The sequence below is a fragment of the Rhinatrema bivittatum genome, chromosome 8 (genome assembly GCF_901001135.1).
Source record: "Rhinatrema bivittatum chromosome 8, aRhiBiv1.1, whole genome shotgun sequence".
Classification (NCBI taxonomy): domain Eukaryota; kingdom Metazoa; phylum Chordata; class Amphibia; order Gymnophiona; family Rhinatrematidae; genus Rhinatrema; species Rhinatrema bivittatum.
In genome coordinates, this window is record NC_042622.1 from 216,337,460 (window position 1) to 216,363,639 (window position 26,180).

Below are 26,180 nucleotides of genomic sequence, written 5' to 3' on the forward strand. Positions count from 1 at the left end.
CACTGATGAATCCAGCGAGCTGCTGAGGCTGACTGCTGGTCGTCGCAGTAGTGAGATGTAAAAGTGTGGATAGATGACCTTGTCACTGCCTTGCAAATGTTCAACAAGGGTACATTGTAAAGATATGCAATAGAAGCTGCTGTGACTCTAACTCGATGTGCTTTTACTGAGCCAATTAGCTTTGAAGAATGGGATGAAGAGCAGAACTTGAATGCATTAAAACTATGCTTAAGGCTTTTCACGTTGATGATAGGGCTGAATTAGCCATGCTGTCCTGGCAACTGTACATCAGGGCCCAGGAAGCAGAGCTTCTGAGTAGAATACAGAGCTTTGCTCTGTGCAGCTGCGCATGCCTTCCCGCGCAGAAAAAACAGTCTCTCCTCAGTCTGTTTTTTCCACGCACGGGAGCGCACACGGAGCTAGTTTCTCCTCAGACCTAGTCCTAAAAAACAGAAGAAAATGTCCCAAAAACCAGCTCCGCGGCTACCGGGGTTCAAACCCTGTGGTTGCGGCAGAATCATGTCCATCACTGATGGGCATGATAGCTGCTCCGTTGCCTCGGGCTGGATCATCAGCAGGCCGCATGCAAGCATTGCGGCAGGATGTCGCCGTGAGCCAGAAGGCAGAGGGCCCAGAAGATTCAGGCCCTGAGGGAAGCGCAATCGGGTTCTCATGCCCCGCCTTAGGAGGCACACTCGTCACCGGGTCCCAGGAAGCACAAGACCCCTAAGGTAAAAAGAGCGGCATCCATGGAGCCCTCCACCTCCAGGACTGGAGGATTGGTGGGTGGAGATGGAGCCCGGAGTCAAGGCCTTCATAGCCACAACTCGAGGCATACATTTCAGCAGCGATCGCAAGAGCTGAGGCCACGAGGAGTGGGGGACTCCAGTAGATCTCCGTCATCGGCATCAAAGCCATCGCGACATGAGTTGGGGACCCGACCGAAGCAGTCCACCCCATCGGCGCACTCCAACGAATCGACGCTGTCAAGGGAATCTGCGTCGAGACACAGAAGATCGACGTATATGAAACTGAAGCCGACGCATAGAGCGTCGATGGCGCCGCAAAAGGACTCTGGAAGCACCCGGGTCAACTCAAGGAGCGTCGAGTTCAACGCATATGTGGTGTTGGTGGGGGGACGTGTGTTGCTGGTATCAGTTGTTGCGTCAGAGCCATTTCAATGCCCAATTTTCCAATCTCACAAAGTCTTCCTGCAATTTATCACAATCTGCTTGTGATTTAACTACTCTGAACAATTTGCAAATGTGATTACCTCACTAGTCGTATTTCTTTCCAGATCATTTATAAATATATTGAAAAGTAAGGGTCCCAATGCAGAACCCTGAGGCACTCCATTGCCCACTCCCTTCCACTGAGAAAATTGTCCATTTAATCCTACTCTCTGTTTCCTGTCTTTTAGACAGTTTGTAATCCACGAAAGGACATCGCCACCTATCCCATGACTTTTTAATTTTCCTAGAAGCCTCTCATGAGGAACTTTGTCAAACACCTTCTGAAAATCCAAATACACTAAAATAAAAACAGAATGTGGTGGTTCTCTTCCTTGCCTCCCCCACAGATCAACAAGGCTCTGCGAAAAGTTATTATAGCCAATATAAAAAAGCCTTACTATCAAAGGTGCCCCTACAGGCCATATTCATCCTTTTGGCTTCAGCCTTACCAACTGTACCAACCGCCTAGACAACAGGGACAACAAAACCAGTTCAGAGGTCATCTGAGGAGTCAATGACCTCAAAAGCAACAGGCTTCTCTCCAAAAGCCACAGCAGAATTTTTAAATACACCTGGACCACAGCTACCACTGAGGGTGGGAGGGGGCCAGAATTGGACAGTTTTACCATTCTTGGAAATCCATCACGTCAGATTGTTGGGTCTTGAACATCAATCACAGTGGCTACAAGCTGAACTTCAAGCGATTTCTGTCAATCCCCCACACACTGTAGTTTCGTTCCAGAACCAAATGCAAGCTACACTCCTGCAACAAAAGGTACTTGCACTGCTCCCTCAAGGGCCAAGATATCTCATCTCAATCTCACTGCAACAGGGGATTCTATTCCTAATACTTTCTCATCCTGGAGAAATCCAGTGGCTTGTACCCAATCATGGACCTTCACTCACTCAATAAATGTATTCGAAATGCGAAGTTCAAGATGACCTCTCTCAAATCAATTCTACCATTCCTCCAGCCCAATGATTGGATGTGCTCAATGAATCTCAAAGATGCATATTCTCACATCCCAATACACCAATCTTCTTGGCATTACTTCTGCTTCCAAGTCAACTCCCAACATTATCAATACAAAGTTCTCTCCTCTTTGGCCTCTCATCTGCCCTGAGAGTCTTCACAAAATGCCTTGCCATAACTATGGCCCATTTCAGAAGGAAGGGAATAAGAATATTTCACTACATGGCGATTGGATCATCATTTCCCCACAGTCAATAACATTACAGACATATCTAACAGATAATACTTTGCCTGGAAAACCTGGTATTCATCATAAATTAAGAAAAATCGAACCTTCACCCTACGCAGATATTACGATTTATATGAGCAAAATTAAATTAACACTATTGTGCAAGGCGTTTCTTCCAGTCGAACGAGTCAGTACCCTACGTTCAATAGCTCTTCAACTAGGGTAGCAGTCTCACTCCTACAGAAGAGAAGTTCTGACCTTGTTGGGTCACATGACAGCAGCAATCTATGTTGTACCTCATACTTGTCTTCACATGCAACATCTACAGTAGGGTCTCAAAATCCAATGGTCCCAATTCAGGGAATCAATCACCACCAGACTGGTGTAACCCAGCCCATGAAACTGGTAGCTAAAACCGTCTGTCCTAACAAAAGGAGCAACAAAATATTAATGTGCGGCAATAACTTAAACTGAATACCACTTTAAACAAAATGTTAAATTTTTAATATGTGCACGCAACAATAGTGCACCAGATTTAAATCCTACAATTAGAATGAGTAATCACACATTAATATTTTGTTGCTATATTTCTAAATGTGTGTGCTCTTTACTCCGCTCTCCTTGCATGCTAACAAAAGGAGTGCCATTTCACCTCCTAATGCGCCAACTCATACTAACGATAGATGCATTGAATGGCATGCCCATCTATCCAACTGAAAACACAGGGGTTATAGTCTCAGACAGAAAGCAAATGTCAAATCAACCTTCTAGAATTAAAGGCGTTAAAAAAAAAATGCTGTTCATGTATTTATACCTCAACTTTGGGGAAAGTGTGTAATGATACACACAGACAATCAGATAGCGATGTTCCACATAAACAAAGAAGGGGGGTCAGGTTCCAGAACTTTGTGTAGAGAGGCGGTGCAAATTCTGGAATGGGCAGAAGCTCGCTTCATCACCTTGCAAGCAACCCACCTACCGAGAGTTGCAAACACAGAAGCCAGACTCAGCAGAATATGCCATCCTCATGAGTGGGCCCCTGCACCAGACGGTGGCGATCTCTTCGCCACATGAGGCATGTCATGTATGGACCTGTTCACAACAGAATACAACAAGAAACTATGCTGGTTCTGTTCCTAAGTCCCAGGAGACACTCGCAGGATGTGTTCCTCATCCCCTGGGTGGGAAACCTCTTATGTGTTGCCCCAGATACTGCTAATATCTTGGACAGTACAGAAGTGCATCGCGGATAAAGTAGATCTCATACTAATTGCTCCAGCTTGGCCAAAGCAACTGTTGTATGCTTATCTCGTTCAACTATCCATTCTTCCACCGATCCATTTAGGGAACAGTGCAAAGAGGAAGGTACTCTGTTACATCCAATGCAGACCTCCCTCTAGCTCACAGTGTGGGGGATTGAAAGGGGGGGGGTACTAGGTATTCAGGACATTCTTGTATTGGCTAGAAAACCATAGACGAGAGAGAATTATGCTCGTAAATGGCACAGATACCTTCGTTGGTGTAGAACTAATGATGTTGAACCATTCTCCTGTGGTCCTGAACTGTTAGGCTATTTGCATAAGCTATTCACAACTAGACTTGCAACTTCCTCTATCAGAGTTCATTTAAGTGCAATAGCAGTATATCATGCTCTGGAGGATGGGCTCTCAATTTCCACCCATCCATTGGTCTCTAAATTCATGAAATGACTCATTCATGTTCGACCTCTAAGCCTCTGATTCCATGGGACTTGAATGTTGTTCTAGAAAACCTCATACTCCCTTCATTGAAGCCCAAGGAGTTAAGTCACTATGAAAAAGAAAATTATTCCTTACCTGCTAATTTTCGTTCCTGTAGTACCATGGATCAGTCCAGACAGTGGGTTATATCCCCCGTCCAGCAGATGGAGTCAGAATAGAATTTGAGGGCGTAAGCATATAGAGTAGAGCACCCTCTGCTGGAGCTCAGTATTACGCATAGCAAAGCCCAAAAGAACATGTAACATTTTGGATCCAGAATCATAATGAAAACAAACAGACAAAGATATAAGGAAACAAACGGTCAACGAGACCGCAAACCTTCAACTTGTGAGGAGCTGTGAACAGCAACAATAATCAGAAACAAAGTCAGAATGACAGTTACCTGGAAGAATCTGAGCAGGACCCAACGAAAAAACCCCTAGCGGTGGGCGTCTGGACTGATCCATGGTACTACAGGAACGAAAATTAGCAGGTAAGGAATAATTTTCTTTTCCCTGTACGTACCAGGATCAGTCCAGACAGTGGGATGTACCCAAGCTTCCCTAAACCGGGTGGGGCCCTGAGAGCCCTGCTCGGAGTACTTGATCGCCAAAGGAACCCGTAGACTGCGGCGTCAGGTGTAGTCTGTAATGTCTGGAAAAAGTATGCAAAGACTTCCACGTCGCCGCACGACAGATTTCCTGGGGAGAAACGGAGAGAGCTTCCACCCAGGACGCTGCTTGAGAACGCGTTGAGTGGGCCGGCACGTCGCGAGGCGGCACCCTGCCCGCTGCAATGTAAGCCGAGGAGATGGCGCCCTTAATCCAGCGTGCAATGGTTGTCTTGGATGCTTGAGATCCCCTCTTCGGTCCTGACCAGAGAACAAACAAATGATCGGATACCCGGAAGGCATTGGTAACCTCCAGGTAGCGGAGCAGAACACGCTTGACGTCCAGGAGCCGGAGCGACCGTGATTCCTCTGGAGCGAAGGCTGGGAGTTCCACCGTTTGATTTAAGTGGAAGGCCGATACCACCTTTGGTAGAAAAGATGGCACCGTACGAAGGGAAACCCCAGAGTCGGAAAAACGCAGATACGGATCTCTGCAGGACAACGCTTGAAGTTCTGAGATACGGCGAGCAGAGGAGATGGCTACCAGAAATACCGTCTTGAGGGTCAGGTCCTTGATGGAGGACCCCCGTAGCGGTTCAAAAGGAGGGCCCGACAGCATCCGCAGAACCAAGTTGAGACTCCAAGAGGGAAAAGGGTCCTTGACCGGTGGCCGCAGGTGTCTGGCACCCTTCAGAAAACGTGCGATATCCGGCTGAAGGGGTAGAGAGCAGTCCTTCTGTACCAAGACATTCAAGGCTGCCACCTGGACACGGAGGGAATTATAGGCGAGTCCCTTATCCAGACCATCCTGTAGGAAATGAAGAATCATCAGAACAGTCGCCTCCATGGTCTGGACACCGCGGTCGGAACACCAGGTTTCGAAGACCTTCCAGACTAACATAAGCAACGGAGGTTGAAGTCTTACGGGAACGCAGCATCGTTGAGATCACCGCCTCTGGATATCCTCTGCGGCGTAGGCGGCGCCGTTCAAAAGCCAAGCCGCAAGACAGAAGAGTTCTGCCTGCTCGAAAAAATACCGGCCCCTGACGTAGAAGGCGTGGAAGATGGGCCAGGCGAAGTGGACGTCCACCGTCATCTGAAGTAGGTCTGCGAACCATGGCCGACGGGGCCACTCCGGGGCAACGAGAATTACGGGCCCCCGATGATGTTCTAACCTGCGGAGAACCTTGCCGACCAGGGGCCAAGGAGGAAAGACATAGAGCAGTTGATCCGACGGCCACGGAAGAGCGAGGGCATCCACCCCCTCCGCTCCGCGCTCTCTTCTGCGGCTGAAGAAGCGCGGAGCCTTGGCGTTGAGAAAGGTTGCCATCAGGTCGAGGTGTGGAGTTCCCCAACGACGGACGATGAGATGCATTGCCTCGTCGGAAAGAGCCCACTCTCCGGGGTCCAGCTGTTGACGACTCAGGAAGTCCGCCTGAACGTTGTCCACCCCGGCGATGTGAGAGGCCGCTATCCGGACGAGATTGCTCTCCGCCCAGTCCATCAGGGGAGTCGACTCGAGGGAGACATGCTTGCTTCTTCTCCCCCCTTGACGATTGATGTAGGCCACAGTGGTGGCATTGTCCGAGAGAATCCTTACCTCTCTGTGTCGTACCAAGGGAAGAAAATGCTGGAGAGCGAGACACACGGCTCTCGTTTCTAGACGATTGATCAGCCACTTTGCCTCCTCTGGCGTCCAAGTCCCCTGCGTGGCGCTTCTTTCTCAGACGGCGCCCCATCCCATGAGGCTGGCATCGGTGGTCACCACCACCCAATTGGGCACCTCGAGTGATACTCCCCGAGCCAGATGCGAGGGGACAAGCCACCAATCCAGACTTTTCCTGGCCACTGGCGGGAGCGGCAGGATCACCTGATATTCCTGGGAGACTGGTTTCCAACGGGATAGCAGAGACGCCTGTAATGGTCGCAGGTGTGCAAACGCCCAGGGGACCATGTCGATGGTGGAGGCCATGACTCCCTGGAGCTGCAGATAATTCCAGGCGGTTGGTTCTGCCAAAGCCGAAAACCGAGATACGTGCTCTCTCAGAGCTTGCGCCTTGTCCGGTCGCAGGAATACCATACCCAGCCGGGTGTCGAAACTCGCTCCCAGGAAATCCAGGTGTTGCGAGGGCACCAGGGAACTCTTTGGAAAGTTCACCACCCAGCCCAGAGAGCGTAGGACTTGTAAGACCCTGGCTACTGAGGTCTGACCATGTGAGAAGGACTTCGCACGAATCAGCCAGTCGTCCAGATATGGATGCACTAGGATACCCTCCTTGCGGAGGGCCGCCGCCACCACCACCATGATCTTTGTGAAGGTCCGAGGAGCGGTCACCAAACCGAAGGGGGAAGTGCCTTGAATTGAAAGTGTTGGCCGAGAATCTTGAAACGGAGATACCGCCGGTGAGCTGGCAGAATGGGAATGTGCAAGTATGCCTCCGAGAGGTCCAGCGAGGCGAGAAATTCTCCCTTGTGCACTGCGGCAATCACTGAGCGAAGAGTCTCCATGCGGAACCGGCTGACCCTCAGAGTTTTGTTTACCTCCTTCAGATCCAGGATGGGCCGAAAAGAACCGTCCTTTTTGGGAACGACGAAGTAAATGGAATAATGGCCCAAGCCCACCTCGCTGAAGGGGACGGGAACTATGGCCCCTATGTCTTGCAACCTGTCTAGTGTTTGTTGGACCGCCACCCTCTTGAGATCCGAACCGCAGGGGGAGAAAATGAAACTGTCCCTCGGGGGGCGGGCAAACTCCAAGGCGTAACTGTCCCTTATGGTGTCCAGCACCCACTGGTCCATGGAAATGACTGCCCACTCCGAAAAAATCCATGAGTCGACCTCCGATCCGGGGAGGCGAGAAGTGGGCTCGTCTGGCATCATTGGGCTGACTTTGTGGGCGGATTTCCTTGCCCTGAACCATCTCGCGCGGGCCTCCGCCCGCGAAAGGACCGAGACCAGGGGTGGGATCTGGCCGGCTGCGTCCGGGTACCGGACTGCCGGTAAGACCTGTAGCGTCGCTGTGCCCTGGCCCTGGTTCTACCTGAAGAATAAGACCGGGCAGAAATTCCTTTCACCCTCTGGAAAAGTGGCCGCCTCGCGCTGCTCACCTAAAATGGCCACCGTTCCCGCCAATGGCGGCGTCGTGGCCAGCCCGGGCTGAGGAGGAAGCAGGTCCGAAATCGGGCCTGGAGACTGCAGGGTGCTTACCCCGTCGGGAAAGCACCGCTCACAAAGCCCCTCCTTCAAAAATTGACTCGCTGGCTCGCCGCAGGCCTCGCACCTCGAGGACCGCGGCATTTCAGCCCCGGCAAGGAAAGCCTCGGGGGGGGGCCCCGAGAACGAATTAGTGCCGCGGGGGGGCCTGGAATGGCCTAAACAACCCAGCGCGGGGGTCCAGGAACTCCGGGGAAAACTCCCTGTTCAGTCGAGCACAGGCCCGCAGACGGAGCCTGCGAACCTCGGGACCCTCCAACAACGCGTGGAGCGGCCGGCACCACCGGCATCCATGGGGCACTATACTAAAGAGCTAACCTGTGGAGAAACAAACTCACAAAAAAATTTCCACTTACCCCAACTGAGGAGGAAAGGAGCACAGTATAGAGAAGGCAGAGCCACAGACACACGCCTCCTCAAAAATTGAAAACTTTTTTTTTTTTTTAAACTTTAAGGATCCAAAATGAGATGAGAAAAACGACAGAGACATACTGTAGAGACGAAGAAAGAAGAAATATAAAACAAATGAAGAAGCCCTGTCAAAGTGGGGGAGCTAGTGGATCCCCCTGCTCACATCTGCTGGAGTCAGAAGAATACTGAGCTCCAGCAGAGGGTGCACTACTCTATATGCTTACGCCCTCAAATTCTATTCTGACTCCATCTGCTGGACGGGGGATATAACCCACTGTCTGGACTGATCCTGGTACGTACAGGGAATACTTAACTTGCAAGATGGTATTCCTAGTTACAATAACTTCAGCAAGTTGGGCAAGTGAGCTCTAAGCATTGGTTCACTATCCCCTGTACCCTACTTACTGTTTTACCATGACAAAGTTACTTTGCAAAGTTCTTACCAAAGGTCGTATCAGATTTCCATCTGAAATGTTTATACTGCCTAGGTTCTTTCCCAAGCCTCATAACAAAGACAGGGAAAGATTAGCTTATTACAAAAAGAGGATTCAGACAACTGAACGGATTTCTCAAGTGTTCGCATCATTTAACCTTAATGCATCGGGGGTCCTGGTGGCAAAAGGAACTATTGCAAATTGGCTAACTCAATATATGTTTGTTTTTGTTTTTTAAAAATGTATTAATCGCCTCACACTAGAGGCAGAGGAGATATACACAAAAACCATACATAAAATAAAAACAACCAATAGTTAGAACATCTGCAATAAATATTTTTGAGAAAACAATCTAATTATTTTAAAAGGCTTGTTGCAGAAAGGTCTTAATTGTTTAAAACATCTGTATCTAATACCTGTGAGAAAACAGTCAAATTATTCTAAAAAGTCTGTTGCAGGAAAAAGCAAGTTTGCTTACCATAAATCCTGTTTCCATAGATAGCAGGATGAATTAGTCAGGCTGTCATGGGAACTGTCCATCAGGGCCCAGGAGGCGAAGCTTCTGAGTAGAATACAGAGCTTTGCTCTGTGCGGCTGCGCGTGCCTTCCCGCGCAGAAAAAACAGTCTCTCCTCAGTCTGTGATTTAGTAGTTCATACACGTAAGTCGTTGACTATCCAGGGAGATGGGTTGATCAGCATGGCTAATTCATCCTGCTATCTACGGAAACACCGTTTACGGTAAACAAACTTGCCTTTTCCAGTTGATAGCAGGGCTGAATTAGCCATGCTGTCATGGGAGTCCTAAGCTCCTGATCACACACACAGGTATTTAGTAAGATATTATGCGTGATGTAAGTTTGTGGATAGTCAAATAAAGGCTCAGGTGGACATAGTTAATGACTCGTCCGAGTTTAGCATAGTCTATTGTCTGTTGATCTAGACAGTAGGTGAGATGTGACGTATGTACAGATGACCAGGCCGCCTTGCAAGTGTCTATGACCGCCACTTGTCGTAGATGGGCCAGAGAGGTCGATACTGCCCTCACTTGGTGTGCATTAGGTTGCGAAGGCAAGGTTAGATTGTGCTTTGTGTAACAGAATTAAATGCACTGGGTTATCCAGCTAGATAATATGGTCTTTAGGGATACCATTTTGAACTTTTCCTTGATTAGGTGTTTGTTCAGCTCCTGGAGATCCAAAATTGGTCGTTGTCCCCCTGTTTTCTTGGGAAATAAATCCCTTGTGTTGAGCATGGATAGGAATTCGTTGGATCGCTCGTTGTTGAAGTAGGGATGAAATTTCCTGTGTTAATTGCTTTTGGTGACCTGGAATTTGATTGGGAATTAGGTGGGGTAGATTGTGTTTGTTGCGGAAATGAAATTGATATCCCTGTCTTACAATTTCTAGAACCATAGGTCTGTAGTTATGGTCTCCCAACATGGAAGGCATAAGGTGATCCTCCCCGGAGGGTGCAGTGGTAGTGATGATGGCAGAGGTATTAAAAAGGTTTGGCTTCCTGCTGAGGCTGTTGTGCCTGTGTTCTCTGCTGTCTTGCCCTGCTCCTCCTCACCTGAAGAGGTGGTAGTGCCGTCCTTTGCAGTGGGTTGTACGGAGTAGAACAAAATTGTTGATATTGCCTATAGGGATGCCGTTGATATTGTTGTCTGCGGTTGGCAGAGTAATATCTCCGTTGTGTGGCAGAGGAGGAGGAAATGTGTCAACGACTGGACAGCTATTGCCTGGTCTTTCAAGTTCGCAACCATTTCTTGGAACTTGTCCCCGAAAAGATTGTCGCCCTTGCATGGTAAGTTTGCTAGATGCTCATGAAGGTCTTCTCTAATGGCGCTGAAGTGGAGCCAGGCCATTCAGTGGGCGGCAATGGCCGATGTGGATGTATGAGTCGACTCAAACGACTCGTACACCGTCCGGAGAAGCTGTTGAATGCCTTCCTCGAGATCCTGTATCAGCTGAGCTATGGCTGGCGCCTCGGGAGCAGGTAGAGCTGTCTCAATGTCTGCAGATTCTCTTACAGATATTGGACCAGGTAGAATTGATGTTGACTAATTCTAGAGGATAGCATAGACAATTGATACGACCTCTTCCCGAACTCATCCAGGATTCGTTGGTCTTTCCCTAGAGGTGTTGACGCAGGTAATCTAGATCGCTTGGCTCGCTGCACTGCAGATTCCACAACTAACGAAGAGTGGGGCAGTTGTGTCGTAGAATAGTAGACTTCTGCATTCAAAATTTGAGGTCTGTCTTTTTTGAGACCGGTGGGATAGTATATGGTGTCTCCCACGATATCTCGACGCATGGAAAGTCAAAACAGGCATACCTAGTGCCTACACCGAAAACAACTCCACCTCAACTCAGATATTGAGAGGGGTAACCCACTCAGTGAGTGAGAACAGACACAGTCATAAAATAGCAAAGCCTACGGGCAGCGGCCTACAGTCTTTAAAGATGGCACCGGCCAGCCAGTGCTCCTACCATGTGACAGGGGCCAGCCAATGGCACGGATACCCTGTCATATGGTAAGGGCAAAGGGCCATCGGCGCCATCTTTGAGTGGCAGCCGACGGCCTGAGAACGGGAAATCGCTCCCGGGACCACCACTAGACCACCAGGTATGTTTTGGGGGGATCGGGAGGGTGGGGGAAGCTAAGGGGTCGTTTTTAAAGGGTCGGGTGGGGTTTTTTTTTTTATCGGGCCATCAGCGCCATTTTTGAGTGGCAGCCAAAATGGCGCCGATGGACAGAGAGCGGGAGATCGGTCCCTGCGCCCCCACTGGACCACCAGGTACTCGTAAAAAGTTTTGGGGGGTTCGGGAGGATGGGGGAAGGTAAGGGATTCGTTTTATAGGGTCGGGGTGGGTTTAGGGGTGTTTTTGGTGTGCCAGTTTTCCCCGTCCTCCCCCGATTTACGATTTTTGACGATAAATCGGGGGAATTTCTATTGTATCGCGACGCTTAACGATTTTTGACGATTTAAAAAATATTTGACGATTGTTTTAAATTGTCAAACGATTCACATCCCTACATGATGGTACCCAGGTAGAGAGTCCAGTCACTGTAATTTAATTATATTAGTTTAAAGATCTTTGAGACCAATTTGGTGCAGATGTCACAATGTATTACAACATTACTACTGAACTGCAGTAGAGCTGCAACCACCTGAATTTAATAGGGAATTTTAAATTATTGATATGTAGTACAATAATGTGATTTCCAAATTATTGAGCAAAATATGGCGCCCAGAGGGTAGAGTAATTTGTGTAAGGTTGTATGCCAAAGCTTCATAATTACTACATTGCTCCTCTTTCCTATTCAAACAGCATAGGTCCCACTAATATAGTAGTAGCAATAGTAGCAGCAACATGCTTCACTCAACGCACAATTAATTAAGCTCTGGAATTTGTTGCCAGAGGATGTGGTTAGTGCAGTGAGTGTAGCTGGGTTCAAAAAAGGTTTGAATAAGTTCTTGGAGGACAGTCCATTAACTGCTATTAATAAAGTTGACTTAGGGAATAGCCACTGCTATTAATTGCATCAGTAGCATGGGATCTTCTTGGTGTTTGGGTAATTGCCAGGTTCTTGTGGCCTGGTTTGGCCTCTGTTGGAAACAGGGTGCTGAGCTTGATGGACCCTTGGTCTGACCCAGCATGGCAATTTCTTATGTACTTATGCTTAATCCTGTTTCTGTAGGAATGATCACTAGGAGTGAGGGGTTTATAATCGCTTGCAGTTCATTCCTTAGCTCATCTACTGAGGTTGCCAACTGTGTTTTACTGAAATCTTGGCTGAAAAACATCAATTTTCTTTCACACAAGTCACTGAATGGCCATAAAATGGTAATAAGTTTTGTTCCTCATCAATTTATGCCTAATTTGAAGCTACAACCTTGAAATGAGGGACTCTCTTATTTCAGCAATGAGCATTAGAGACAAAGATAGTGTACCCTGTTTGATTCATGTTTTCTCTTCTCTAAACAGCATAGCTGTACAGATTGTAGAAAGAATTTCTGCGCCTCCTGCTTCAGTCAGTCTACTAGTGGCCCCTGCTTTTGTCATCTGTGTGAGCGGTTCCAAAATACAGCATTTCTACCGGAGGAGTTAATGAAGATGAAGGTGAAGGATCTACGAGATTACTTGTTTCTGCATGAGGTCTCCACTGAGATGTGTCGAGAGAAAGAGGACTTGGTAGGACTGGTACTGAGCCAGCAGCCCATAACAGCCAGGGATAACGCAATTAACGGGAGCTTGTCAGACTCACAGGTCTTCCTGTCACAGACACACACCAGCACAGATGATGTTACCTCACTCAGGACTCCTTCACTGCAAAGGGAGATGGTATTCAGCCCTTCAGAGCAGGCACAGGACAACTCTCAGGTATTTTTAACTAGCAAAATATTAAAGAATAGGCAAGTAAATATTTATTCTGTTTAGGAGTCTGAAGGCAAAGCCTTGAATCTTTTATAATTTATTTATTTAGGAGTACTTACTGATCATCTTACAGAGATTATTGTACATCACTTTGACAGATTTATCTAGACAGAAACATTGGACATCGAACCAGAACTATTAAACCGAAAAAAGAATTTGAACCAGAACATACACATGATACAATTAAAGCAATTGAGAATAATAAATGATCATGTGTTTTTCATGGTACATATACAGCATCAAAGCATGTGCTTCTGCTCTCACTCCTCCCATCACTGCTGATACTTATACTTCACTCCCCACACCACACTGCCATACCTTCCCACCCTCATGTGCTACCACCACAGAAGTACTTCCACGCTCCCTTTTATAGCTACTCCTTTACGCACACACACTTTCATAACTGTGGCTTTTCCACCTTCCCTCAGTAGCATGGCCAGTGCTGCCACTCCTCCATACACTTCATGTTTGCGGTTCCCCCCATTCACCCCTTCTACTGCAACTTCTCGCATCCCAGTCATTGCACCTTCCACACCCCTCCTGGTGCTTATCCAGATAGCTATGCAGTAATGAATTTAAGATTCTTCTGCCCTTAGGCACTGATGGTGCTTTCACACCCCCTCTCCCCCAGTAAGGTCTGACAGTAGGGATTATAAGGCATAGCCCCAGAATCTACTGCTGCGACTCAGGGTAGATTCTGTGGTAAAAATGTGAACATTCCGAAGTACATTGATAAATATTTCCATCTTTTATATTACATTATAAACCTTGCTTGTGTCTGTATAACCTTTTTCTTCTATTGAGTGAGGAAAAAAGATCTCTAGTACAGGGAAGAGATCTCAGGGATGGGGAGGAGAATGAGTGGACCAGGAATGGGGAGAGGAAGTGAGGACTGAATATAGGAAAGAGTGGAGGAGAGAGCAGGAATCTGATGGAAGAAGTGGGAGAGGGAGGGAAGTTTTGGGATTGAGGAGGGAGGAAATGTCAAGGGAGAAGGGATAGGTAGGAAGGTTTGGAGTTTCTTGGATCTGGTAGATAAAATCTAAGATCCAAAAAGAGAGGATGGAAATTGCGGTGGAGGGAGTGAAGAGTCTGGTGTCATTACTGTGCTCTGGTCTTGTTCTCCCTTGCATCCCCTCTAGCTTCTCGACCAATCTGGCACTTACGCCCAATACTAATTCTCTCTCTCCCTCTCTTTTTCTCTCTCCCTCTCCTTCCAGCTGATCCCCTGTCATCCCCCAGGGATCCCCACTCAGTCCCTCCTAACCTCAAAATGATCCCCTTTGCTGTGTCTGCTCCAGGCTCACCCCTCTTCTCTTGCTCCCTGCAAATTTCCTGGGAGGGACTGGATCAGGAAGCGGAGAGCTGTTCCCTGCTGAATGAGATTCAGCCAGCCTGCTGCCTCCCAGATTTTTGCCGCCCTATGCACATGCCTAGTGTGCCTATTGACAAATCCAGGCCTGAGGCAGTGGCTCAAGTTCATCTGCACCAACATAGCCATTGATCCTTCTCTTTCACCACCACTTTCACTCCTTAACAGACCCTTGCTGCACCTTGTCCTTCAGACACACTCCCCACTGCTGCTACATCTCAAGACACAAACTTCCCTCTGCTGATAATTCTTCCCACTGCTGCTGTTCTCTTCTCCTTGTTCTCAAGATGCTTTTTCTACTTTGGCTTTACATTTGGGGTAACTGTGATTTGCAAGTTTTTGCTTGTTTTCTTGTTGTAGAATAACGGACACATACCCCCACCTAGAGAAGGTACCCCAGATATGGAGAACGCAGCCAGAGCACCAACTGAGGATGAAACGCAGGTTTGCATGCATATAATTATTCAAAATGATAAATAAGCAGCAGCCTGATGGGTTTGATGTCAAACATATGGCTCACATGATTATGCTCGGCACCTTTCACAGCGCATATACAGTAGTTCCTGTGGTGCTGTGACCCCATGATTCCCTTCTGTTTGTTTTTGTCCATTAAGATTGACACACTTTTTTTTTTGTGGTGTAATTTCACCAAATAGGTTAATTTTGTGCTTTCCTTGACAGGAATAAACCTCACTCTAAACCAGTGTATGCTGAGTCTGATCTCAGTCTCTCAAATTTACTGCTAATGCCCTTTTCAGTACTTTCATTGTTCCAAAGAGAACTTCCTTTTGGAGTTCATAGGGTATTTATATGCACAGGCAAATGTCTGGATGTGCATGAAAGTTTTGTTAATCAGGCCAGTTGCATAGAATACAATTGGAACAATTTTCTGTATCTTTCTGCCACATTTTCTTGGTCTGATTATATCATTTGATACTTGAGGATCTTCTCTCTCTCCAAATGGTCCACAGAATAGTCGCTTGGTACTGACACTTCTGTTAGCATGCTGTCCTTGTGCTTTTCTCCTTTATCACAATATCTGGTTTTCTTGCATCGAGCTTATTATCTATTGGAATAGGAATGTCCCAGGTGATCACATCTTCATTCTCTACAATTCTCTCAGGGTTGCGATCCCAGTGCTTTTCTGATACAGTGATAGTGTTTGCACAATTTCCAGTGGATGAGCCGTGCCACCTTTATTATGCCTTTCTGTATACAGGCCTTCTGACATCAGTACTTCGCGTCCAGTGACGAGGTGTGTAACCGTTTCTAGTTCTGTTTTAGAGAATCTGCATTAATCTGTTTTACCATTTTTCCTAAGCTGCCTGTGAACCATCTTGTCCATAATCCACCATCCTGTGATGCAGTTATCATTCTCTCATCCTGAGATTTAAACTCATTTCTCCTTAGCCATTTAAGAGTCAGATTTGGATCCACGTAGAGTTTCTGAAGCAACTCTTCCTATTCAATTGTACCAGGCTTCAGTCTTTTCAGGGAGGACAAGGTTGGAAGAAGGGGAGGCATGGTAGTACTCTGTATATTAAAATATATATATATATATATATATATATATATATATATATATATAAAAGCAACAGGAGGTATTCTGAGTTAATCTGGAAAGAGGGAATGGAACATCTATGTATATTGGTGTACCATACAGGCCTCCATCACAGGCAGAAGGAATAAACAAAGATTTAATGGAGGGCACTCACAGAATTGCTAGGGAGGTGTTATTGCTGCCTGATTTTGATTGGGACATCCTGGTTGCGATGTCAACTAGAAGCAGAGAGAGCCTAGATTCTCTGCAGAGAAAACTCAGTCAACTGCTAACATAACCCACATGGGAGGGGGTGTTACTGGACCTAGTGCTTACCAATGGGAAGACTGTTTCTGATGTCCTAGTGGATGACCATCTGGATCCAGTGATTACCAGATGGTGTGGTTCAGTATTAAAATGCAGGTGAAAGTCCATTAAAAAGCAATTGTCCTAAATTTTGGGGAAATTAATTTTATTAAAATGGGGGAATAATTCAAGGAAAGGTTAACTGGATGGGAACTAGGGGAAGTAAAAGTGCAGTAGAAAAAACGAAAAGGTACTGGCCAGTCCACTGAAGGGATCTGTTCAATAGATCCCTGGAGACAGGAGTACTTCCACAACATTGGAGAAATTGCTTCCATTTTTGTAAAGTAGGGCCAGAGAGGATACTGGAAAGTACAAGCCAGTTAGCCTTACCTTGATGGTTGGAAAATTAATGGAGACCCTACTGAAGGAAAGATTAGTGAATTATCAACAATCCAGTTGGTTGCAGGATTTGAATCAACATGGTTTTACCAGATGGAGGTTGTTCAAAATCTTTTTTTTTGATTGAGTAATTAGAAAATTACTTTGATTTCCACAAAGCTTTTGATACAGTCCCACATAAACTCATGAATAAAATGGGTGGTTCCCAAGGTGGTGGAAGGGATTAGAAGTTGGTTGACAGACATCAGCGAGTAATGGTAAATGGAGCTCACTCTAAGGAAAGAAGGATAAGTGGATTGCCTAAGGGATTAGTTCTGTTAAGTATCTTTGGGTGATATTGCGGAGGGCTTACAAGAAAGTTTTTTTCCAGGTAACACTAGGATTTGTAATAGAGTGGACACTCCTGAATGAGTAGAGAGAATGAGAAGTGATCTAGGAAAACTCATAGATGTAGGTTTGGCCTCTAGGATTCAGTGCCAAGAAGTGCAGTCATGCATTTGGAGAGTAGTTATTCATATGTGCATGGACCAGGAGATAGATTTCAGGGTGACAATGTCTGATGATCCAAAGATAGTGAAGCAATGTGTAAAGGCAATGACTTGGACCCAGTGCTGGCCTTTGGGTAGGCTGCTGGGAGGTTGCCCTGGGTGGTGCTGGCATTGCCTGTTAGTACTAAAAAAAAAAAAAAAAAAAAGAGCTGGCAGGGAATTGATTTTCACCCAGGGTGCCGTTTTCTCACAGAGGAATACTGGGCTACATTGAGAGAGGCATAACCAGCAGGAAAAGGGCGATAATGTTTGTGTATAGGTCACTGTTGAGTACTGTGTACATTTATGAAGACCATTTCTTAAAACAGGGATAAATTAGAAGCGATCAAGAGGAAGGCAACCAAAATGGCCGAGGTCTATGCCAAAAGGCATATGAGATGGAACAGCTCCCCTATGAGGAAAGGCTGAAGAGGTTAGGGCTGTTCAGCTTGGAGAAGAGACAGCTGAGAGGGGATATGATAGAGGTCTTTAAGATCATGAGAGGTCTTGAACGAGTAGATGTGACTCGGTTATTTACACTTTCGAATAATAGAAGGACTAGGGGGCATTCCATGAAGTTAGCAAGTAGCACATTTAAGACTTATCAGAGAAAATTCTTTTTCACTCAACGCACAATAAAGCTCTGGAATTTGTTGCCAGAAGATGTGGTTAGTGCAGTTAGTGTAGCTGGGTTCAAAAAAGGTTTGGATAAGTTCTTGGAGGAGAAGTCCATTAATGGCTATTAATCAAGTTTACTTAGGGAATAGCCACTGCTATTAATTGCATCAGTAGCATGGGATCTTCTTAGTGCTTGGGTAATTGCCAGGTTCTTGTGGCCTGGTTTTGGCCACTGTTGGAAACAGGATGCTGGGCTTGATGGACCTTCGGTCTGACCCTGCATGGCAATTTCTTATGTTCTTATGAGATAAGACTCAAGAATGTACATATACTGTAGAGAAGAGACAGGGCAAATATGGTACAGACTTGGAAATTCCTGAAGAGTATGAATAATACGCAAGAATCAAACTTTGCGATGCAAAGAGAGCTGTAAAATTAGGGGTCATGATATGAAATTCCAAGAGGGTAAGCTCAGAAACGGTGTCGGGAAATACTTTTTTATGGAAAGGGTGGTGGATGCATGGAGCAAAGACAGTGGTAACTAAATTCTTAAGCTGTGGGGTAAACACAGAGGCTATCAAATGGCCAGAAGATGGAAATGAAGAAATAGGGTAACCTGTGGTAATTTTTTTGGAGTAATGTTTCTGCATGGGTAACATGCACAGAGCAGCAGTTACAACTCTAAAGAGAGGTCCTGGTGCTGATCTACGTGGAGCAGTGTTTACAACCCTAAATGCCATATTGGGTAGACCATTTTCTTCTTTGCCTGCCATCATTTACTGTGTTCTAAGATATTATAAGGGCAACTAAAGATAAAGAGAGGCCACTATGGTTTTCTAAAGAAGTAGCTGAAAAACTGAGTTTATAAAAGTTAGTGTTCATAAACCGCACGAAATCGCAGAAAGAAGAAGACAGGAAACAGTTTGTGGAAAAGTTACGAGAAGCTGGGAAATGAGTCAGGAAAGTGAAGATGTAGCAAATACAGTAAAATGGGAGGGACAGAAGAAGCCTTTTTTTTAAATTTTTTTTATTTTTAAAGAGGTATTAGTGCAAAAGTGGCATTGTGAGACTCTGAGGTGAAGGGAAGAAATATATAGAGGCTAACAAGGAAAAGGTGGAGTTGTTTAACAAATATTTGTTTGGTTTTCCCTGAGGGAGGGCCAGGAATAAATAGAACCACAAAAAACAAACACAGATAGGATTGGAAGTGAGGTAAACCTCAAACAATATTCAGAGGTCTGTATTCATGAAGAGTTAGTTAAGTTAAAAGTAGATAAAGCAATGAGGCTGGATGGGAAACATCCAAGGATATTGAGAAACTTCGAGCAGTTCTGGCAGCTCCTCTGGCTGACGCTTTCTTTAGAGTGGGAAGTAGTCTGGAAGACTTGGAGGCAGGCGGACGTAATTCCTCTTCATAAAAGTGGAATTGAGGAGGAGGCCGGGAACTTCAGGCCAGTTAGTCTGGCCTCGGTGGTGAGTAAATGAATGGAATTGCTGCTCAAACAGAGGTTAGTGTGCAGTTTCAGGAATCCAGTGGAGTACAAAATCCGAGGCAGCATGGTTTACCAGAGGGCAGGTCTTGTCAGATTAATTTGATCAATTTCTTTGATTGGGTGTCCAGAGAGTTGGATCAGCGGAGAATGCTAGATATAGTGTATTTGTATTTCAGTAAGGCCTTCGACGTGGCTCTGTATGGGCAACTTATAAATTAACTGAGCATCCCTGGCATGGGCTCATAATTGGTGGAGTGGGAGGCAACAGAGTTGTAGTAAATGGCGTTCACTCTGAGGAGAGGGATGATCTTAGTGGTGTGACATAAGGATCGATCCTTGAACTGGTTTTTTTTCAGCATTTTTGTAAGTGGTGCAGTGGAAAGAATTAAGGGCAAATTTTGATACCATAACCTGCAATGGAGTCGACACCTAGGAAAGTGTGGAAAACACGAGAAGGGATTTAGTGAATCTTGATGAATAGTCTACAGTCTGACAGCTAAGATTTAATGCTAAAATATGCAGTCATGCATTTGGGCAACAAAAACCCAAGACAGCAGGATAGTATAAGGGGTGAAACTCTACTAAGCATAAAACAAGTGTGGGATCATCCCCTGATATCATCAGATAATAAGGTGGCCAAACAGATGAAACATACATAGAAACAATGGCAGAAAAGAACCAAATGGTCCACCAGTCTGCCCAATAAGCTTTTTAAGGTAGTAACTGCCACTCCGTGCAGTTATCCCTCTAGCCTTATGAAAACCCATAAACATTTACTGCTAGCAATATTTTTTCTTCTAGGACAAGTAAAATGGTAGTCCTCACATGTGGGTGACATCAGATAGAGCCCGGCATGAAAAACTTCTGTCAAAGTTTCTAGAACTTTGACTAAGCACACTGGGCATGCCCAGCACGCCAATATCCACATGTCCATGTAGGGTTCCTCTTCAGTCTCTCTTTTTCCTCGGAGGGTTTGTCTCGCAGATGTGGAGCTTGCGCTTTTTCTTTGGGAAAACTGTTTCAAGTTCTTTTCTCGTTCTTTTTCTCATGCCGGGTCCCTCGATCCTTACCCGCCCCTAGTTTAGAGATGTTGCGGTGAGTACCTCGTTCTTTGCAGTCGATTACCGATGGTGCCATCACCTGGTGGCTGCTGGCCATTGACCGCTCAGCGGTTAATTTTTTCCAAGACATCATCTGGGTTCCACCGCTGCCCCCAGTGCCCTCGGACTATGTCCATCACAGACCTCCCACGAGGCCTGTATATTGTGCCTGGGGGCGTTGCTCGATGTGCACGGCTGTTCTTTTTGTGCTCAAATTACCCCAAGAGTTGCCGAGCGTGGATAAGATGGGCAAGTTGTTTTGGGCCAGAAAGTCTGAACCCTCGACCTTGGTATCGGGGGCAACGACAACTTGTGGCAAGCAGGGCCCTGTAAGTACTGGTTCTGTCCTCTCCTTTGCCGGTTCCCCTGCTTGAATTAGGTGCTGGGATCGGCCTGTTTCTATTTCTTCCCTCTCTAGGTCTGGATCATTGCCGTCGCCCTCAGCGCCAGGGAAAGAACGGGCTGAGCATCAGGAGAAGTCGAGGAAGCACTGACATTGGTCACCTTCCTCCCATGGCTCCAAGCTCGGAAAGGAGCCGGCATCGTCCAAGACGCCACCGAAGTGGCCCCGTGCCGATGAGGCATCTATGTCCGTTTGAGGCTGAGGACCGGAGGCGGTCCCACTGGTTTCTGTGCCAGGCACCGGTCTCCCTCAGAGTTCCGAGGGAGACCAGGGTACGCCCCCTTCTCATCAAGCTGTACTATCATTGATAGCATTCGAGGAGGAGTTGGAGCACATACTGGGTCAGACCCAGGAACCATCAAGCCCAGCATTCTGTTTCCAACAGTGGCCAATCCAGGCCATAAGAACCTGGCAAGTACCCAAAAACTAAGTCTATTCCATGTTACTGTTGCTAATAATAGCAGTGGCTATTTTCTAAGTCAACTTAATAGGTAATGGACTTCTCCTCCAAGAACTTATCCAATCCTTTTTTAAGCACAGCTATACTAACTGTACTAACCACATCCTCTGGCAACAAATTCCAGAGTTTAATTGTGCATTGAATGAAAAAGAACTTTCTCCGATTAGTTTTAAATGTGCCACATGCTAACTTCATGGAGTGCCCCCTAGTCTTTCTATTATCTGAAAGAGTAAATAACCGATTCACAATCTACCCGTCCTAGACCTCTCAAGATTTTAAACACCTCTATCATATCCCCCCCTCAGTCGTCTCTTCTCCAAGCTGAAAAGTCCTAACCTCTTTAGTCTTTCCTCATAGGGGAGCTGTTCCATTCCCCTTATCATTTTGGTTGCCCTTCTCTGTACCTTCTCCATCACAATTATATCTTTTTTTAAGATGCGGTGACCAGAATTGTACACAGTATTCAAGGTACTGTCTCACCATGGAGTGATAAGGCATTATGACATTTTCCTTCTTATTCACCATTCCCTTTCTAATAATTCCCAACATTGTTTGCTTTTTTGACTGCCGCAGCACACTGAACAGACAATTTCAATGTGTTATCCACTATGACGCCTAGATCTCTTTCTTGGGTAGTAGCACCTAATATGGAACCTAACATTGTGTAACTATAGCATGGGTTATTTTTCCCTATATGCATCACCTTGCGCTTGTCCACATTAAATTTCATCTGCCGTTTCGATACCCAATTTTCCAGTCGCACAAGGTCTTCCTGCAACTTATCACAATCTGCTTTTGATTTAACTACTCTGAACAATTTTGTATCATCTGCAAATTTGATTACCTCACTCATCGTATTTCTTTCCAGATCATTTATAAATATATTGAAAAGTAAGGGTGCCAATACAGATCCCTGAGGCACTCCACTGCCCACTCCCTTCCACTGAGAAAATTGTCCATTTAATCCTACTCTCTGTTTCCTGTTTTTTAACCAGTTTGTAATCCACGAAAGGACATCGCCACCTATCCCATGACTTTTTACTTTTCCTAGAAGCCTCTCATGAGGAACTTTGTCAAACGCCTTCTGAAAATCCAAATACACTACATCTACCGGTTTACCTTTTTCTCCCAGGACAAGCAGGATGGTAGTCCTCACATATGGGTGACATCATCAGATGGAGCCCTGTCACTGAATACTTTTGTCAAAGTTTTTAGAACTTTGACTGGCACACTGAACTTGCCACCATGCCAGGGGTGTCAACCAGGGGTCCCCCTTCAGTCTTTTTTTTCTGTCGTCTTTTCCGCACAGCAGTTGCCTCGCGGTTTAGGAGCTCTGTGAGAAATTTCTCACAACTTTCCTCACGGAAATATTTGAAGTTTATCTTCTTAAAAGATCCCTCACCAGGGTCCCCCATCGCACTCCGTTCCCTCTGACTCTCAGTAAGCATTTTTTCCCATACTTGCGGTCGGTTCCTGGTGGCTTACCACCTCAGTGGTCACCGACCGCACACCCGCCATTTTTCGGCATGGCAACCAGGTTCAGGAAAGGACTGTGTCCATAACGGACCCGCATGATGTTTGCGTTTTGTGCTTAGGCCCCTCGCACAATGTCCGATGCCCCAGTTTGCACACACACAACCCCAAAGGCTGTTGCGCTCAACTGGACAAGATGGAGCAGTTGTTTGCTTCAAAACGTACTGCTCCATCGACGCCAGTTCAAGTGCCACCGACCGGGGAGGGTCCATTGACTTCAGAGACGCTCTGCCAGGAACATCGTGGACAGGATGACCGTCCGTCACAGACTCCATCGAAGAGTTTGGTGTCGTCATCCTCTGAGCCAGAGAAGGACTTGGCCTGAGCACCGAGGGAAACGGCGGCATCGAACCATCTGCGAAGAGGGCCTGGGGAGAGGAGCCCCCATCCTCCTCTGGACCTGGGACCCCTAGGCATTCCCCACAGATACCGGGCCCCCGTGGAACCTCTGTTAGGATGCTCTAACTCTGTTTCATTAGTATTCTTCGAAGATACCTCCTTCTGAACCATGTACTGCTGAGCAACTGTCTGCTGTCCCCTTTGGTCTAGTTTTAAAACTGCTCTATCTCCTTTCTAAAAGTTAGTGCTAGCAGCCTGGTTCCACTCTGTTTAAGGTGGAGCCCATCCCTTTGGAAAAGACTTCCCCAAAAGGTTCCCCAGTTCTTTACAAAACTGAATCCCTCTTCCTTGCACCATCCGACAGGAGCTCCATTAGGGACCTGGGTTTCTCCTCCTCCCTGACTTAAATTTTCTCCTCTTTCTTGCAGGGGGAGTGGGGTTGGGGCCTGTGCCCATGGGCTTCCTCTTCACAAATTCTGAAGAAAACTCCTCTTCCCCTCCCCCCTTTGGAAAATTCCTCTTCTGAGGCTGTTGGGGAGGGGACATGGTGACTTCCGATAGCAGCACCAAAACCAGGACTGCCTCACTGCCCTCTGCTGCGCCGCTGCCTACACCCCGATTACTTCAGTGTCAACGGCTGCCGGATCGTTGCAGTTGTGACAGAAGGAGCCGGTGGCGATCAGAACACATGGCGCCCCACACACTAGGCACTTCTTGCCCCTCTCCATACCTTGTTGCTACAAGGAGTTCTGGCTGGGTCCTGCGGTCCTTTAGGCACTGGGCCTACTCGCCGCTGCTTGAGCTTCCTGTGTGCAGGAAATGCAGACCACAAAGCCTGATCGCCCGACCTGTGGGAGGGAAAAGTGATCCTAGGAGGGCTGTCATTCCGAGGAAGGCCCCCGACCCAGCCCAGGCGCTTCCCCAAGGAAAGCAACCTCAGGGAGGCAGTCTCCCCTGCCTATTCCTCCTGCCAAACTAGTTCCTCCTATCGGCCAGAGGCAGAGAACTACTGACTCCTTTCCTGCTGAACCAATCTATAGGGAAGAGGTCTGGAACTCTTCCTCCATCTGCTGGTAGGGGGACAAAACCCACTGTGAAGGCTGGTCTGGCAGGACAAAGAGAAATCTGTTTGCATTTGAGGCTATGGAGAGTTAAGTGACTTACCTAAATTCTCAAGGAGTAACAGTGGATTTTGAATTCTGGTTTCCCTGTTTTGCAGCTAGGCTAGTCCTCCACGCTACACTTTTACAGAGCACAACAGCCAAACGTTTGGTAGGAGCCTAATCCATTGACCACATAAAGTCAATCTTGCATCACTTACGTTTTGGCTCTTGTTCAAAAGTGGGATAAAATTCAAAACTTTCTGCTTTGTCTTTAAATGCGTGAATCAACTGGCTCCTAAATATATCTCCTAACTTCTGTCCTACACTCTCAAAAGGGAACTTCGACCCTCCTAGTTGGTCCTTCTTTTCTCTCTCCATTGACTTCTTCCGGACTGTCATGCACTAGAATCCTCACGTTCATCTACTGGGCCTCAGAAATATGGGACAAGATCTGCTAGCACTGTGCCTCGAAACCTTTTTTATTCTACCTTCCAAAAAAAAAAAAAAATTGACTTGTCTAAGGTTCAGTAAGCCTTTCCTAGATTTCACATCAGTCTCTTCCATCTACTATGATTGTCTGAACCCTTCCTAATCATGAGCACACAATTCCCTCCTCCTGGATTATATCTACTTAATTGACTCTTACTATCCCTAATCAGGTGCTAACTTAGTCCTCTGCATTTCTGCTCTGTACCCATTTTACTATTTTATTTTTTTTTTTGTAATTTATTTATTTTATTTTTATTTATTTAAATTTCTTATATACCGGCATTCGCGATGGGAGTCGCATCATGCCGGTTTACAAATAACAAGGTGTGACAACAGAATAAATACTTAATAACTTAAAAACATTAACATGTGATAGAAGAATAAGGTAGCAGTTACAATAAAACAGGGATAAAATGCAACTTGGAATGAAGAGAAGGCAAAAGAGAGATTAACACTGAGATAACAAAAGAATGACCAAGGTAAATAAAACCAAGGTAAATAAACCTGCCTCATTAAAAAAGAGAGAACATTATTGAGTAATCAACATTATTGAGTAATCAACATTATTGAGTAATCAACATTATTGAGTATCAACATTATTGAGTAATCAACATTATTGAGTAATCAACATTATTGAGTAATCAACATTATTGAGTAATCAACATTATTGAGTAATCAACATTATTGAGTAATCAAACATTATTGAGTAATCTCTTTACTGCTACCTTATATACCAAAGGACAGTCATCTGACTATTGTTTTATCTATACCCAAGATACACTTTTGCAGTCTACCTCATCTTTAGGTCATTGAGCCCAACTTTCAAACCCTCCATGGTACAGCATTTCTGTGTGTAAATGGATGTGCAGAGATTAATGCTAGCATTTTTATAAACTCTGTGGCAGGACCTGCTCTGAAAGTATGCACGTATATTTCCAGTGCAAGAAAACGCATACTTTCTCTACCCATTTTATAAACCTATGCACATATATTTTACACACAAAATAAAGGTGGCACACTGCGAATAAACATCCAGAATTAAGCATAGAGGCAGGCATTGTATAAAGAATGTGCGAGTACTTGGAATCACCTGTTTGCCAAATCCTCCGCCAGCTCTCCTAGTCTTTCTCCAGTTCACCTAAACCAGGGGTAGCCAACTCCAGTCCTCAACAACTGAGATAGACTTGCATGCACACCTCTATTGTATGCAAATATAT

The 26,180-nt window shown here is 46.0% G+C and overlaps 1 protein-coding gene across 5 annotated transcripts in view; it reads left to right on the forward strand.

Moving 5' to 3' along the window:
- Nucleotides 1–26,180, forward strand: part of RFFL (ring finger and FYVE like domain containing E3 ubiquitin protein ligase) — a 59,263-nt gene that overhangs the window by 15,909 nt on the left and 17,174 nt on the right. For all 5 annotated transcript variants that reach the window (XM_029613105.1, XM_029613104.1, XM_029613103.1 and 2 more), the window contains exons 3-4: nucleotides 12,832–13,227; nucleotides 15,014–15,097. In XM_029613105.1, coding sequence (XP_029468965.1) covers nucleotides 12,832–13,227; nucleotides 15,014–15,097 — 480 coding nt within the window. The remainder of the gene's footprint in view (nucleotides 1–12,831; nucleotides 13,228–15,013; nucleotides 15,098–26,180) is intronic.